Source organism: Pipra filicauda, unplaced genomic scaffold (assembly GCF_003945595.2).
Source record: "Pipra filicauda isolate LSUMZ 115617 unplaced genomic scaffold, ASM394559v2 scaffold465_size509821_pilon, whole genome shotgun sequence".
In the NCBI taxonomy this organism is placed as follows: Eukaryota; Metazoa; Chordata; class Aves; order Passeriformes; family Pipridae; genus Pipra; species Pipra filicauda.
The window spans coordinates 171,943-189,762 of record NW_024104604.1 but is presented as its reverse complement, the minus strand read 5'-3'; the positions used below and the strand labels follow the sequence as shown (position 1 = coordinate 189,762).

Below are 17,820 nucleotides of genomic sequence, written 5' to 3'. Positions count from 1 at the left end.
ATCCTGATTTCTGGAGTTCTGCACTCCTTAGTCCTGAAGCGGGGTGTAGATGATAAAATAGAGTGGCTTAACTAGCTTTTCTGGCTTCTATTACACAAGGGATTCCAGTATTGAGCTAAATACACAGTTTCTGCTTTCCAGTATTGCAGTGTTAAACAAACGATTTTAAAAGCTCCCAAGTATGAATTATATCTTTCACAGGGAGCAGAAAGAGGGCTTTTAGTTTGCACTCTCAGTAGTGCAGTGGAGCTTTCAGCAAAAATGATTCAAATTAATAACGTGTCTTACATTTTGCCTCTTTGTTAGAACATCTACGAGGCAAGAGCAGCAAGTGGGGCTGCAGAGGGATGGTAACTGTGAGAGGGAAACCTCCCTCTGCTGGGTCCCCGAACCGATGATAGAGAGGACAGACGCAACCCTCCCCCACCCCTGCCTTGGGGCGGCCAGGGCTGTTTCGAGCCTGCAAACCACGGCAGCATGGAAGAGTGCCTTTTTTTTTTTTTTCCCTTTAAAAAGTTTTCAGGAAGTCTGGAGGAGGGGCGATGCTGTTTCTTTTTTGTTATAATGGGCCCCTTTGTGGAGATGGAAGAGAAGAGATCTATGTGCCTGCGGGGCGCGGGCTTCCCGGTGACTCCCAAGGTAACTTCCCAGGGCTCCTAAAGGCGCCGGGCCCCCGCAGTGCGGGGCGAAGGGAGGGGGCTGCTCCGGGATGGAGCTGATGGTGCTGCTCAGTGCCCTGGTGACTCGCCTGCTCTTCGTGCTGCACTCTCTCATCGGGGTCTGGAGAGTGACTGCCGTGAAGAAAGAACCCAAGTACTGGCTGCTGGCACTGCTCAATCTTCTCCTGTGCCTGGAGACAGGGCTCACCCTCAAGTTTAAGCAAGGCAGAGGCTACAAATGGTGAGCATATCCCGGCGGAGCCCCTTTTGCTTCTTTGCATGTACTTTGCTGGAGATGGGACGCTGCCCCCGAGAGCAGGGGCTTCCCCGGCCCCGGCGTTCAGGGGTCGCGTTTGCTCCCCGGCTGCTCCTGGGCAGCGGGGATGGAAAACTGGTAGAGTTCGGCCAGTCCATTGCCAAACAGAGGGCTTTCAGAAGGGGCAGTTTTGCAGCAGACTACTCGGGAACCACTCTGTATAATTGTGCGTGTATCCATACTAACAGTGAAAAGTGTGGGAATGTAGCTGCAGGCAAGAGGTGGATGCTGTGAAGCTGTGGGCTGGGGACGCTGGGGGCACCTCCTGAGCCACTGCCTGTCGGGGCTACACGCTGCAGAGGGATGCTGGGGCACCCACAGAGATTCCCTGCATCTCATACTCTGTCCTGTCATGCCCTGGTTTGCATCTCCTTCCCTAAGGACTGTATTCCCATTCCCCCCTCCTTCCAAGAGTGCTAACACCATGCTAGTGCATGAACCTAAACTCAGTGACAAATAAAAGATGAGCGGCAACCACTCTTCTGATACAGCAACAGTGGCTTAAATATTTGGATTTGAGAGGCTCTTCCAGAGGGGAACTTTCATGCCTGAAATGCTGCCCTAGAAATGAACAAAAAAGTTAGTCATTGCAGAGCTTGCCCAAGCATATGGGTTTTTACGTGCATCTAAAGAATTGCTGCTGTCATCTACAGCTCATCAGTGCTCAGGCAGCCAAAACAAGTGCCCTGTGAAAAGGAAGCGGTCATGTAAATAATTGTCAAGATTTCACTAGGACCTTTTATTGTTAAAAAACTCAAACTGCAGGCAGGCCCTGAGACAAATCCAGAGCCCCAGAGTATTTCCATGTTCTTAAATTCCTGCCCGTTGCAACCTGTGAAACTCATCATAACAGAAGCAGTGTTGTGTGACAATTCACAAAAGTGCTCCATGCCCTAAATTTGAATGTAGTAAAAGCAGCGATAATGTCTGGGACACTGGAAAATTTAACAACAGCACAGCCCTAGATGCAGTTATGAGACAGGCAGATTGAGCAGACCCAATTCACTTGGGAAAAGAGGCAGCAACAGAGTCTTCATGAAGGAACACTTGCTATGGCAGCTTTTGGAAAATCCAAAGAAAAAAAGATTCTGAAAGTAGATCCATGTTAGATTAATACATGTGCTAAAAGACTGGGCTACGTTTAGTTAGAAGGAAATTTTGAAAGTGGATGTGGTCCAGCGCCTAAAACAGCACACTAAAGACATTTATAGGTAAGAACTGTAGACAAATGGTCAATATCTATTTGTATCAGGGTAATTTTCTACTCCAGTGGAAAACACATTTAGAACAGGAATTACCAGAAGCATTTATAGAAACACCTCTACAGACAGTCACCAATCCAAGCAAGGGGCAGACTGTGCTGCAAGGCTCCTGCCTCCAAGAGCCTCATATTGTCTCTGTTCATTACTGACAGAGAACTGTTCCTTATTATTTTATTAGCATAAAACATTAAATGGCACATGTGGAGAAAAAGTATTCTTGTGAGCCTGGCCATGTAACATTTCCTCTAGATTGCCCCTTCTGACAGAAAGGCAGGGTTAAAGCCCCTGAAGTCTCCTGGCCTGATCTGGTATCATTAGCTCAGTACTGCTAACCTGCCAGCTGGACAGATTTTTCATGTGCTCAAGTCCTACAGGAAACACTGTAAAATATGTTAGTTCTTCCATTCAAATGAGAGGTGTGTTCTCTCCCAAAATAACCATGCTAAAAACCCACAGAATCATAACTTTTTTTATTTTTTTTTTAAGAGCTAACAACAAAAAAACCCCACTGTCAAAACAAACAACACTTCCAACCTTGAAAAAGAAAACAAAAACACTATGAAAACCTAAACCCAGACTATTTTACAGGGGATTGTTTGAAACATTTTAGAGCAGCTCAGCAACCCAGTCATTTCCCTGAGCAGCAGGGTTTTTTTCTTTTCTCAGTATCTAATCTCCCCACTGGAAAAGTCATGATTATCAAAATAAAGGTACACTCAGTATAGGAACAAACAATAAATGCAACAGCATTTGACCGAAGTGCTGCTGTAGTTGCATACTTATAAGCAATCAGACTCACTGCAGAATGTGCCAGTGGCAGGATAGAAGAAACCAAGCAAATGTCCTGAGTTTGACTACACTGCCCTGTCCTGGGCCATACATATACGTGATACAAAGGCAGCTGAGCATCTCAGCGGTGTTGCAGCAATGCTCACTCATTGGAGAGCAGAGTCAGATGGAACATTAGTGGCATCACACCTCATTCCTACTCCAAAAGGATAGGAATTGCCAAAAAAACCCCACCCCAAACAAATGTCATCTGTTTTATAAGAGAACATCAACTCTCACAAGAATCAGTACTTGCAGAGGGAGTCATAAAACCTCTCCATGACTTCTGCATAAACCCAGCTAAAGAAGCTGAAGATAATAAAGTTTCATTATCCTAAGTGATACAGAAGACTGGCAAGGAAAGAAGAACTAGAGACAGAAATCCTGAAGAATTATACAACTGCCAGCACAAATGGGGAAACAAGGCCAAGACCCATTTTCATAGACCCATTTTCAGTGCACAGCCTGCACTGAAAGACTTGCTACTGAAGAAATACTTGTTATAGGCAAACTGATGCTATTTCTACATTTCCTGTGTCAATGCACAGGATTCTGACCCACAACCTTTATCCCAGCATCACTCAGTAAAATGACTCAATGCATTAATTCACTCTTCATGAAATCAGAAAGAGCATGTTAGCTAGAGGCTTTTTAAGTACAGAGAGTGCTGTGCTGGAAATCCAAACAGCAAATTGCCTTTGGTTAGTTCTTAAAAAGAGATTTTAAATAAACTTCCATATATGATCCTAGATGCATGTACAAATAAACCTGTGATTTATAGTACTGACACAGCAAGTAATCCAGCAAAAATAGCAATTCTTATTTGCAGTTACCCTATTTCTTAATATTTCATATGGTAGAGGCACAAGATAACTTTTCAGTGCAGATAATGTTTGGATGCATGGTATTTATGATGTGTTATAATACCAAAATATCTTTTCTTTTCCTTCACAGGTTTTCACCAGCAATATTTTTATATTTGATTTGCACAGTACCATCACTATGGCTGCTAGAAATTCATCATGGGACTCAGGTATTTATTATGAGACAAGATGAACTAGTTTGAAATCGACGCATTATTTGATGGGTTGGATTTGGGCATACAGACAGAAGTCTGCCAAGTCTTGTTCCAGTTCTCTATTTCATATTGGTGGGTCTCCCAAGCCAGCTATACTATGACTACTGTGCACTTTCTAATTGTCAGATAATGAGCCTCATTCCTAGCTAAAAATGAGACCATTTATTTGTATTTATCTGGGGAACTGAGGACTAGAAGTTTGAAAAACTCAGCCTTTCACCCCCAGGTTACCAGCATGAATCTTGTTCAATATGATGAAAGAATTTCATTGCTTTGGAGGTCTTTGTAAAATAAAGTATGAGTTTCACAGCACTTAAAAGCAGATAACACAACTCAAGTAAAAACTGAGACAGGTGTCAGTGAAAGGGGTCTTATACTCAGGTTACCTCATATTTGCTGCAACCTAGGACAACACTCACTGGTTGTTACCACGGCCAGTAATTTGTCTGTCAGTGTTTATATCCTTTCTTTCTTTGTGCTGCACAGTAATCTAGGAGGGGGATGTCTGGATTCCAATTCAGGACTAAAACACACAGTAACACTTTTAAAGGCAATTGTTCTGGGGTCATTTAGGCATTTAGGGCCAGAACAGTCACTTAGCCCAGCAGTTCCCATTGAGTGAACCATCTCCTCACGCAGGCTGCTTTCAAGTCCCTATAGCACTTCCATGTAGTGAAAAGGAGATTTTGTCTATCCCAGCATTTGCACATTTGCAAGGCCTTATATCCACAGCAGTAAAGATTCTGATTGAAACAATAAAAAAAAAGTAACAGAAGAAAATACATAAATTAGACTAAGAAGACCTAGTGCCTCATTTTCTCCTTTGAAACATTGTTAGAGCCCACAGAAACATAATCAAATATTCAAAATTGTGTTTACACTGAAAATGCCTGAGGCTTTTTCTAAATACAGCAGCAGGAATTTATTGTCTTCTTGTTTTCCCAAATCTCCTTAAACAGTCACAGACAGGTAATGTGGATATTGAGAACATTTGTCATAGTTAAACCTGGTCCAAGAAACAGGCTAATTCTGTAGTCAAAGGCAGCAGTTTATTTCCCAAAATGATGTTAGAACATGGCATACTTTGTTCTTATTGATATACTGCTACTGTGAATTAAAGGGGAAGTATATCAAGTTAACAGCTTAGTTTATACCTGGAGAGATAGGATAGAGAGTTCTGGAAACACACAATCTAACAGATTCAAAAACAATACCTCCAGAAGGCGAACAGCCCTCCTGTCAATTAACCTCAAACACAGCACCCTGATTAGGACTACTCTCAATACTGAAGTATTCCTGGGACTTTCCTTATTTAAATACTAACAGAATGTGTAATTATGCTAGATCAACACTTTTAATTTATTCACCACGAAAACAGTTTGTGGTCTTTAAGGCAGTAGAACTTTGATCTTGTGTTGAATCTTTACCAGGAAAGATCAGCTGCTTGTGTTGGTGTTGTTATTTAAAGCAGGTGTTAATAGGCAGCCCCCCTCCCTAAGACAGAGGCAATTCTGCCTCTCTGTGTACTGCAGAACTGGACATAAGTAATACCATTCATATATCAACAGTGAAATACTGACTGCATAGAAACTACTGCTTTGTGGTAACATATTCGGGAATGAAATACATGTTTGGGAGAGATGATAAAGTAAATTGAACTGTACTGAGAGAAGACATTGCTGTCTGCAAAATAGAGTGTCAAGAAAATTAAAACCATTTAATCCATTAAAATCCGCAAACATTCTTTCTTAATAATGTACAATTTCTTTCAGAGAAAGAAATACCTCTGTTACCTTTTCAAATGCCAGGTGTATCACTGCCACAGAAAGCAATAACCGACCACCTTTTGCAGGGCTTACCCGACTACCAGTGCTGGAGTCAGTGTAGGCTTCCGGTCAGTAGTAAGGCAGATACTTGTAAACCTTGTAATAATTTTTAACCACCTTAAATTGAATATTTTGAGGAAACAGTGAATATTACTGTCCATTCCCTCATTCTGAGGTGGGATTCTCTTACCAGCTAAAATTATAGCATAATGATCTCCTCGAAGTGATCTTACATCTTTCACTATTTCTTCCCTCCCATACCCATTATATTCCTCAATTTGGAAAATAGCTTAAGCAATCATTTCTCCCTGTTTTACATTTCAGCTCTCCTGTATGAGCAAAATGAAGCAGTCAGGAGTGCTTTGAATTTCTGACATCACACGTGTTGCCATAGTGATGGCCACACTGTTTGCAGCAAATCACAGACAGCAAGCAGGGTACCTGTTGCTTGGCAGAGGGCCTGCTCCAGGGAAGGGCTAGGCTCTTCCAAAACATCCTCAGCCTGCACAGCCTCCATGCACATTAACAGGTTAAATGTCATGGTTGAGTACCCTCGAGGGCCAATTTTACCATCCCAATGCTGGACCCAGTGTGAAGAGTTTTAGCTAACCTCCGCTTTATTTGGGACTAATGGATTGTGAATAACATGCAAACAGAAATTGCCTGAATTAGTTTGGTGTTCCAGATGTCCCCAATGCACTGGCAGTGAGCTCTCTGCGGGCCATACACTGAGATGTCGCCATGTCATGCAACAGCATTTCTGTTTTGATTAGATGTTTTGTAAATCAGAGGTGTGTAAGCTTCATCTCAGAAGAAAGAGAAAGTAAACAGAGCTAGAATTTATACAAAATGGGTATAATTTCCTCCTGTTCTATCTTTGCACAGGAAAAAAAAAAAGGCCTTTTTATTTAGCTAGATACAGTCTCAATACCTAGGAGTGACTGGACTCTAGTATTAAAAAGGTAAACCATGTTTATCAAATGCCTGTGAAAAACAGTATTGAGTTTTTCCTTGTCACGTTCCCATTAAGTCACTGCACATCCATAACTTGCTAGGTAAATATGCCTGGCATCACCAGTCCTATTTACATGCATATACATGTTGAAAATAAAGGCTCTTCTCCAAACTTTCAAGTGAATCACTTCACAATCACTACTTAATAAATATTCAGAGAGGAACAAACTGAAACAAGACATGAACATACTTAAATGAAAAAAACAGGAGCCTACTTAAACAACTGGCTTTTGCAGATGCAATTTTCCATTTCCTGCCTGCAAACAGTTGAGAAGAGCTATGGACTGGCCCTGGGAGTGCCATTCAGTCCAAGTTCATGGAGCCTTGCACTGAAATGGAAACCCACTTCTCAGCTGGAAATACTCACAAAAGTGACAGACACCAATAACACAAATTAATTTTCTTAGAGATATTTCCTGCCCCTTTGTGCCACTAGAATAAGATAAAAAGAGGTTCCTTGCAAGCCCCCTGTAAGCCATGGCATGCTTTCCTCCACGTCCTCCCAGAAGTGCGAGCTGCTGACCCCTGCAGCTCCTCTGTCGGTATGGAGGGCATGTGGATCAGCCCTGAGATGATCCATAATTGGATGTGCTTGTTGGTGGCCCAGGGAGAGCCACACCACATGCTCAGAGCAGCACTCACACACCTTGCCCACACACTGTAACTGCTGCAGGCTCCTGTTTCGGTCCTGTCCTTCAGCCGCCTGTCTGACTTACTGGATGTTGGCACAGAGTTTGGGAAGGGATTTCCACTGTCCTTGCACATACAGCAAGTGTGGCAAGTAGGCTGCCCTACGTGAGTTCTGCCTCAAGTTCAGCAAATTCATCCCCGAGCAACAGGGTTTTAAAACACCAATCAAAAAAAATCTCCAAACTTGGATGTGAAGTTTGATACAGGTTCATGGCTCTTATCCTCTTACCGTGCCAGACCAGGCAAGGGTGAGTTCAAATGCAGACAATGACAAAACAAAGGCTGTTGGAGTCAGCCTTCCTCCTCCTCCATGAGTTGGCAATCCCTTTGCCCTACCCAGGCTACTTGTTGATATTCACTTAATATTCTGGGGTGCTTAGGACAGTTATGCAATATTTTTAGGTCATGGCCTCCTCGGCCAACTGTGTCACACTGCCTGTGCAGGTAATCCAGAAAGGCTGACTTCGAGCTGGTCTCCATAGATTTTAGGCTTTTTCTATAGGCAACAGATATAAATGTCTCTCCAGAGCACTAGTTAAATTTGATTTCCAAAATATCCTCTGAACAAGATGTTTTGTCTCTCTCCTGTGGCTGAAGGGCAAACCCAGGGAGATTAGCCCTGCAAGGCTGTAGCCAGGCAGAGTACCAGCCCCTCCATCTCACTGTTTCCATGGCCAGAGCTTTAGACTTCCCTCTTCCAAATGGAAATATCATCTTCCCCCACATCTGTGTGTCAGTCTTTCAACACTCTCACACCCACTGTCCAAATAAGATAAGCATTCATCTTAGGAGTCTTTACCACCAATTATAAAAGCAACGAGCACTGACATTTTTTCCAGATTTTTCAAGTCACAAGAAGATTATCTACCACAAGGTCAGGCAAGAGGCAGCATTTATTCAGATACTGAGCAACATTATCAGAGGCCAAGTGAAGTATCGAAGTAGAATCTGAAATTTGCTGGGAAACATTGCCCTTGTATTGGCAGGCATTATGCTGAACACAGCTACTCAGTATGCACTCAAACACATTCCAATTGTTGCAGAAAATCACTCCCCGTGCAATAAAATGGTGGGGGGCCCAATGGAGAAATGCAAATCATCTGCTGTTCTCTGGCACAAATAGGACAGGATAAAAGTCTCTAATACCAGCATGGTTTGATTATCTAATTACCCTCCTTTTATTATAATGAAGAGAGATGTTAAGGGGTTGTTATGAAGACAGATTTTGGAACCATAACCCCCCAGTTGCTCCTGGGCCAACCTTAGGTGTGAAGGTAGAAGGGCAGGGCAGTGCTGCAGATGCAACATAGCCCTGCCTCTGGTTTACTGCAGTTGGAATAACAGTATGTTTTAGCCAACATTTAGTTTCCCAGAGCACTGGGTACTTGGAGAAAGTACTCAGTACTTTTTTCTACTCTGTGGGGGTAGGCAACAATAAAGGTCCATTTTTCTTAAATATTCCTGTATTTCACCTCACACACTTATGAATTTCCTTACAAAATAAGGCACAGCAGGGGCAGAAATGGCATAGAATACAACCCAAATATCCTACCCCAACTCGATTTCAGCCTTGAGGGAAATCACACAGAAAAATGAAACAATGGCATTTTCTGAAAACTTTTTCTGGATAGTAGAGAATAGGAGCAGATATTTTGAGAACAAGTCTGAATATAGAGCCTGACCATGAACACAACACATCAGACTGACCATGACCAATTTTTACCTTATTTGACTGTTTTAGCAAAAGAGAGCCCACGTAGGAACCCAGTGGCCTGTTCAGGAGAGCTGCAAGCAGATCACATTCAAAGAGTGCAGACTTGGCAGCACAGAGATGTCACCCACTGCATCAGCCTTTGAATTTACATCCTCTTCTGCAGTACAACCCTACACTTCCTCAAGGACCTACCAACACACATCACTCTTGCCCTCACGAAAGGAATTTCTCCTTTCTGAACAAGAGGGGAATTACATTCAGAGTGAGCACCTTTGTAAACAGCAACGGTGTTTCACAAATGAATCCTCTACAGTTCGGCAAAACAGGACACACTCAGCCACAGAGCACACCTGCTCCCTGCGTGGGATGTTTATGTATGTGTCATGTTTTTGTTCACAACAGTACTGTGGTAATGAGCCTGGGGCAGTTCAGGTGAATGTCAGCAACCAAGACTTCAATCAATCCAGAGACAGCAGTCATGGAAATGAGGGAACGGATCACCACATCATTCAGACGGTGGGACACTTTTCCTATTCCTAGTGGAGATCTTACGATAATTAGAGCAATTAGAGAGAAAAGCTTCTTGCAGAGTGAGTAAAACTAAATATATATATCTAATTTCAGAAAAGCACATTGTGAAAATGCTGCATACTAACTATTGTTGCCAAGACAAGTGTCTGTGTAAAGAGGAGACTCTTCCATGACTCTCTTCCAGATCTCAGTAACTGAACTTAGAAAATGTCAGGGTGATGATCCTGCAAAGGATAATGCTCAGCTGAAAAATGAGAACAGGAGGAGTAGTACACAGAGAAAGACTTGCTATTCATTATCCAAAGTCTGTATTAACGTGCCTTTTTCAAATTAGGCCTGCCAGATAGAAATTATTTGCTCTCATACAATATGAAAGAGAACAAAAAGCAGGCTCAAGGACAAATAGTCTCTGAAGGTACTTATAGTGTCAGTCTGCTGAAGTTATAGTATGCCATTGTTGTCTTTTAAACAGGCTAAAGTCTTTGTCAATCAGCTCTCCACAATCTGTGAGACTGTATGGACACTGGCCCTCCACCAGACTTTTCTACTGCTACTAGTAGTTGGGAGATGGCTTCTCCCCATTGGAGTCGAAATCACACGGGATCAATTGTCTCAGCTGCTTCTCATGTTTGTGGGAACAGCAGCAGATATACTTGAATTTGCCAGTGAAACCTTGGACATTGAGGATGTTCGGTAAGGACTTTTTGCTGATTTAAATAACTTGCATGGTGCAAGATGCTTGTGTAATGTGCAGTGTTCAGACTGGTGAACTGTATTTCCCATAGAAAACAGAAGGCTACATTCAAAGGCTCTGTTTTCCTACTCTCGCCTTTCCCTTTGTGAAAGGCTTAAGTCCTACAAGCTTTGTTAGTCCTACAAGCTCTTCTCTGTTGCCAGCAGAGAAAGCATGTCAGATCCATCACAAAAAAAGGTTCAAAGAGCCAAACAAGTAGCAGAACTGCCATGCAGCATCAGTTCTTTTGGCTACAGGAGCTGAAACACTGGATACATAGTAAGCCTCCGTCAGGTTAATGAATTGGTTTAAACTGGCAAGGAAGCAACTAGAGTTTGCTTTAGTGATTCATTATCCAAGTTGCTTCTTCGGTTATCTCACATGTGCTTTCTTCATGATAGAATGACAAAGTGTTCAAAGATAAGGAGAAAGGGAGTGACAGTCTGGTATGAATTTTCAACTGTTGTGACCTCTCCCAGAGAAAGTAAGCTCATCTCCCCCTCACAGTGCTGAGAGATGAGCTGTGAACATCCATCAAAAAGGAAAAGAGTCACAGAAGAGGTTCATCCTCCCAAAGAAATACTATTTTATTTTTATTAATATCAAAGCAACGTTTTTAGAGCAGGAAAAGAGGTCCCTCCCACTTGGGAGAGAAGCTTAAGGCTGCCAAGGAATGTAAGGAATGTAATCACTGCAAGGGTAAAGATATCTCTTCTTTGAGCCACAGAGTCTATTTCCATATGCTTATCATTATAATGTTAGCATCAGATATTTAGTGTAATTACACAGCTGCAACATGCAGCCTGAACAGCAAAAATTCCATACTAAGAGGTGCCTCTGTTTTCCTTAGTCTTTAATCTCAAGAGCATGCATTAATAAATCACTCTTTCACTCAACCACTCTAAATGACATTCCAAACACAACAGGAAACATTTTTGTTATCACATAAGGAAACCGCATCTTTATTGTTATCACTTTTTCCCCCCTCCCATAGGAAGAATTATGCTCTCATAAATGCAATTCTTGCTGTATGGACCTGGAGTATGCTACAGTTTCCACTTGATCTTGCAGGTTAGTACTTGCACGTAGACAAGAAAAGGGAAAAAAATGCTCTTAAGTTTTCGCTGGCACATCTTGTGGCTGTGCACACACTACAGGCTATACCGAGGACTTCTGGCAGAGAGCAATTTATATGACAACGACAGCTTTTGAAGAAAGCCCATTATGGTTTCTTTTAAGGAAACACTTGTTTCTGGGTAACCTCTGATCTCCCCAATAGAACTCTCTACTTTCAGAAAAAAAGAAGAAAAAGCATTGTAATATTGTATTGCTCCAGTTGCCTGTTGCTGCCTTAAACTTCACCACGTAAGCTTTCAAGTTAGATCTGGTCTACTATATTATGTCTCCAATGTGGGTAGGTTTCTAGACCCTGTGGAGAGGCAGGCAATTATTAACCACAGAGAACAGCACAGCCAAAAGCACTGGGGACATTATCCCGGGAGAAATTGCCTATTCACAGGAAACCTAAAGGACCATATGATGTTGGGACTGTACACCCTTACCTTAATCTAAAAGGCCCGATTATTCAGTCAGCTCAGGGTGGTGTTTGTCCCTGGGCAGAACAGGCTTTGCAATGACCAAGAAGAACAATGAAAGCTGTCCAAGTCCTCATCTGTTCCAACCATTTTGTTCTCCAGTCACTAAAAGTATGCAACACAGGTATAGTAGCCCAAAGATGCTTATCCTCACTAGCATCTTACACAAAATTGGTTACTAGGTTGACACTATGACTAAAATAATAAGTTAAAAATTCCTGACCATTTTTTATTATTATTTTATTCACTAGCCTTTGCTTCATGGACAGCACTAGGCTTTGTTTTCAACAGTAAAGTTATGAAAATATTTCAGCATTTCAGCTCAGCAGCTCGCCTCCTGAAAAATCTGATGCAATCACATTTCAGATTTATCACAGCCGAAATTCTTGTTATGGTAAAATACATTCTGTTACAGATGCACAGCACTCAGGTTTAAAAAAAACCTCAACCAACCAAAAAACATCCCATACACATCACCACCATCCAGATAAATTCAAACAGCACTTAATCTGTGCATTTTTTTCCCTCTGGCTGTTGCTTTTCTGCTTGTTTAATTACATTTACCAGTTAGAAATTAAGTTATTGAACACACTTTTCCCTGAAATTATTATGGGTACGGCTTATTTTAGGCACTTCTATACAGTTGCACAGATAGTACTTATTCAAGCATCAGTGTTTACTCATGCATCCAAGATGACGTAAAAGAAATTTTTAGGCACTTACGATTAGACTACAGCAATGCAGTTAGGACTATTAAACAGCAATAGCACAAAAACATACTAAAAAATTAGCTGCTGCTGAAGTCTTGCCTAATGGATTCAGCAAATTTCTACATTCTACAGCTCATTTTCCATTTGAGTCTCATCTGGTTTTCCCCCTCTCCAGCGATGACTCAAACAATAGAATTCTTTTAGCAAGCTGAAATGTTTGGTGGTTGTTACTGCATCACAAGTAGTGATGTTTTTTAAACAAATGAAATCTCACTGTCCAAGAGACAGGTTAGTTAGTTAAGCTACGTGCATTTTTGTAAGAGACAGCCAAAATGACCCCATACAAACCCTCCCAATGGTCCTTCTCTAGGCACCACAACACAGAGAGCATTTGAGCCCACCACCACCTTTATAGCCAAGGGGAACCCATGTACGCACGTTCCAGCAGTTGTGTGCAATTGATACCCAGAAAACTAAGTAACTGTGGCTCAAGTCTTGCATGGCAAGCAGAAACCACACAGTGCTCAATACTGCTCTGCACTAACAGGACTTACTCATTCTGTGACACATGAAAAAGGCAATGGTTATCTGGTGAATCTTTTAAAAGCAAGGTCTTAGACAGCCTGGAACAAGCTGAAGTGCAACAGCTCAGGCTGCTCCTATTCAGCACAGTAGTTTTTTTCTTAAAGATACATGAATGATGTATCAGCATGTTGATTTACCAAAGAAATGTCTGGGAAAGTTGTGAAGAAAGATTAGGTGATCTATTTCTGTTTCTTGCTTTAGAAGTGTATAAATACTGGTATCTTTGTGGGATAGAAAAAGGGAAGTGGTTTTTGGTCCTGTTTGCTGGACTACACAAGTGCCTCACGTGAGCTGAGTGTTTTGCCGAAACAAATCCCAGAAAATGGATATGCTGTATGTTGCACAGTTCACAGTTGAATGCATTTATAAACCGGGGTACCCTGTCTTATAAGTGCCCTTTAAACCAACCCCGGCTTTGCTTCACAAAGTTGTTTTAACATAACTGTTTTGCTTCTAGTACAGCATATTGGCTGCAAACCAAGTGCATCATCCAGGCGGATCCCCAGCCTGCTGCTGTGCAGGTACAGCGCGGAACTGTGGAACATCTGGGTCAGCCTTTTCATACAGGATGGGCCCTTCTTCATTGTGCGTTCAATCCTCATGGGCCACTTCAGAATATTCAATCAGATGCTGGTATTTTTTACAGCTAAGAATGTCTTGGTTGTGACTCTACAGTTGTATCGTTTGGCAGTGATAATGTTCGACTTCCGTGCCACCATCCTGCAGAAGAGCAGGAAAGGAGAGGTCTGTTGCTGCCCATGTGAGCCTTACGAGGCTCGTGCTCATGCTGCCAGTCACCACGACAACGAATTGAAAGAGCTGGTTGCTTTTCCTCCAAAAGAGGAATCCCAAGCTCCGTCAGAAGATCACTGAGCAGTCACTGAGTTGAAAGAAGTTGCATTTCCCACAGCTTCTTCAGAAGGGCTTTGCCTGTTTCTATGATCAAACACACCTTGAGTGCCTAAGTCACCTCTTCCACCATGAGAACATTAATTTCTTCTAAATTGTAGGGGAAATTTCTCAAGCAAATTCATAGGAGTGGGACTTCCTTTTTAATCCATTTATATGGTGGGTTTTGACTAGTTTCATATTATTATTATCCACAGGATTTTGTAGGCGTAGTTTGTAGTAGAAAGGTTGTACCAAGAAAGGCTGGGTGCACTAACAAAATTGGTTATTACCATTGGTGGCACTGTGCTAACCTATGTACTTGCATGTATTCAGATAGACAGACAAGCCTATCCATATGGGAAGTACAAAAGCATTTAGCTCTACTTGAATGGTTGGGCTCTAACTCCAGTGTGACGAACAATATCTTCACTGTGTATGGGAGCAACTTCAGCAGCAACAACTGTGCAAGTGAAGAGGGATGACAAATGTCTGCTGTTACTGTGACATCTGAACATTGTTCATTCCATAAATTTAAGAAAACCTTCTTCAGATGTTACCTCATCCTTGGCTGGATTCAGTTAAGAACTATGCAACACCATGAAACTGCATATGAAAGACACTTACAATCTGCATGGTCTGAATAACCTAAACCTTAAAAGAAAACCAAAAGCAGCCTTATGGATCATTAGGAGACAACTGCATTTGCTAGAGGCATTTTCTACAGAGTTGCTTGCCTTTCTATTTCTACCAGTTAGAACACACGCACAGTTAGAACACACGCACAAAACCTCACCAAAATATTTGTAAATACTTTTTTTCCCTCTTGATTTCACTGTTCTTACAGGTGAGACAAGTTTTTAAAATATCTCCATTTTATATGATTTTTTTAGAAGTGGCCAGACCCAGGCATACAGTCTCACTAGAAAGAAGATGGCACTGCTGCTCAAGTTTGACAAGACAATCTAAGCAAAAGGATTCAGGCACCCACTTCACATTTCATAAAGCACCACAAGGTCCCCTGAAATAACTTGAGAGATTGCCTGGTCTGGTGAGTGTCAAGACCCATTTTTAAGACATGGCTACTAACTATTAATTTACACTTTTCACATTTGGAATGAACTACATATGTCCCAATTTCTCCCAAGTGCACACTTGAGATCAGTGTAAGGCCATTGACTTTGCTGGACTTGGTTTATAGAGGCTAAAAGTAAGAGAAGTGATTTTTGAAAGTCCACCTAAAAATTAAATTCTCACACAGAATGACAGGTGGTTTTTCAAATTTCTACATCCATTCTGAAAGAGAGCAGAAAAGCATATAAAGTGACCTAATTAAGGTAATTTCCCTTATGAAAAATGCCCAATTAAACACTGTTTTCTAAAGCCTCAGCCACCTAAAGCCAGAATCTGTTTTCAGGAATGAATAAAAAGTGTTTCTGCCACCACTGCAGCAGTCATACACTTATTTATCTACAGCCTGAGAAGCAATGACATTTATTCTTTAAAGGTGAACCTATTTAAAAATTCCAAACCCCAAAGATGTGAGTATTTGTTTATGCTTGTGAGTTTTTCTTACTGTTCTATGCAGGATCAGACTCTTCCATTAGGAAAGAAGAAAATGCATAGCCATAAAGAAGGAAGTCTCATGTACTTCATAGCCCTTTCTACCATTCATACAATAGTAATAATGTGCAATACCTCCTCCTCTTCTTATTTTGGGCCTTTTTCCACCAGAAATTTAAAAAAGCCTATCATTATTTGCCATGGTATTGTGATGTAGACATATGGAGAGTGGAATGCAACTTCATTAAGGATTTTAATTCAAGTCTAGAGGTAAAATGTGACATTTCTGATGATGAGCTGTGCTGTCTAAAACCTTTCACACTGGGATGAATTTAGAATCAGTTGGTAGAACCACAACACAGCTCTTCCTTATGGATGCAAGCTGGGACTACTCATATTCATTTTGCGTTTACCACTTGCTGATATAGTAATTATCCTGTTAAAAGGATCACTGCTAATTAATTTGGAGTGTACTGAGCTTGCTAGAACATCATTCTAAATTCATCAGCACAAAAATTGCAGGATGTTCTTTTTTAAACTTGCTGTCTATTTAAAGGTTTAGTTCAGCAACAAACTGCCTACTAGGCTCAGCCTGCAGCAAATGCAAGATCCCCTGGGGTCAGCAGTACAGAGACTGGTTACAGCAGGAATATTTTACAGAGAACTCTATTTCCTGGTCTTCAGTCTGTTCAATTTTAAACAGCAGTAAAGCTTCTAATCAGATTTATGGTAAGAAGAACTCGCTCCAGTGTCAGGTGGTTACTACTAGATCCCATTCCCATTCACTCAGACAAAATCCTCCTTCCTGCTTACAATAGGATTTGGACTTTCCTTTTCCTCTCCAGTATTGCAGCAATGGCAATCAGATTGCTTAAAACCAAAAGAAAACCCAACCTGACAAAGCACTTCAGTGGTGGGTAGACTACTACCTCCCGACCTCTGTGCAGAGGGGAATCACACATGCCAGGGAGCAGCAGGAATGACATGCAATTCCCTCTACTTCACTGAGAAGCCTGGGAATGGCAATTATGAAGTCTAGTAGCTCGCATGTTTTGGGCCGAGCAGCAAACCCCAGCTGCAAGCCCTCCTCACCCTTGCAAATGTTCTGAGCAGGAGGATGCAGCAGTGGATTTTGCAGCTGGCTGTTTGAGAGCCACTGTGCCATCCCACTGTCTTCCAGAACTCTGCACTAGGCAAGTGGTAGAATGGGTTCCCTTGAAGATCTGCCAGCATCTGTGGTGCACCCAAGGATGTCACATTTGCTGTGCAGGAAAAGCTGCAGTAAACTTTCAGATGGGGAAAATTCAAGCCTTCAAAATGCAAGAATTTCAGAACATTTATCTTAACAATTATTCACTTTTGAGTCAGAAGAATTACATTACTAAATCTGTTCTGCAAATAGATATCTGGCCATTTACTGTTATTTATTCTGGTTGTTCCTGCCTTGTCCTTTTAGATTATTCCATATTAAACCTCACTAAAATGTTTTACTACTTGTTTTTCCTGAGCTAAAATGTATTCCTCCTTTCCTCTGGACATTGGCTCAAATAAGCTCATAGCCCTGAGCGGGAAAAACAACAAACAACAGCGATGATTTTATTGCATTCCTGTTGGTATTTGTACTGTACAATGTTCTCTGTGACCATGTGGAAATGGAAGAAAATGTGCAATTACTTTTAAAAAATTCCAACTGCACTTTGCAAATAAAAGGCAGTTACCTCAGGCATAGCTGCCAATTTATTATGTGAGAGCTGACTGTTATATGTTCCCGTTAATTATATCTTCCACATGCTGCTTTTCCTTTCCATGCTTCGTAAGTTAATTACTT

The 17,820-nt window shown here is 41.6% G+C and overlaps 2 protein-coding genes across 2 annotated transcripts in view; one reads left to right on the top strand and one right to left on the bottom strand.

Moving 5' to 3' along the window:
- CABCOCO1 (ciliary associated calcium binding coiled-coil 1) overlaps nucleotides 1-6,024 on the bottom strand; it is a 112,722-nt gene extending 106,698 nt beyond the window's left edge. Inside the window, exon 1 of the mRNA XM_039386122.1 lies at nucleotides 6,003-6,024. The gene's annotated coding sequence lies outside the window, so the exon portion shown is untranslated. The remainder of the gene's footprint in view (nucleotides 1-6,002) is intronic.
- TMEM26 (transmembrane protein 26) lies at nucleotides 572-16,375 on the top strand. The gene is made up of 6 exons (XM_027714433.2): nucleotides 572-900; nucleotides 4,020-4,098; nucleotides 9,790-9,903; nucleotides 10,391-10,611; nucleotides 11,646-11,722; nucleotides 13,999-16,375. Exons 1-6 carry the CDS (start codon nucleotides 710-712, stop codon nucleotides 14,412-14,414), a joined length of 1,098 nt encoding a protein of 365 aa, XP_027570234.1. The 5' UTR covers nucleotides 572-709; the 3' UTR covers nucleotides 14,415-16,375.
- The last annotated feature ends 1,445 nt before the right edge of the window (nucleotides 16,376-17,820 follow it).

Coding starts and splice junctions, on each gene's coding strand:
- TMEM26 (XM_027714433.2), top strand. CDS start 710: ATGGAGCTGATGGTGCTGCTCAGTGCCCTGGTGACTCGCCTGCTCTTC. Junction 901..4,019: donor CAAGGCAGAGGCTACAAATG/GTGAGCATATCC, acceptor TTTCCTTCACAG/GTTTTCACCAGCAATATTTT. Junction 10,612..11,645: donor TTGGACATTGAGGATGTTCG/GTAAGGACTTTT, acceptor CCCCTCCCATAG/GAAGAATTATGCTCTCATAA.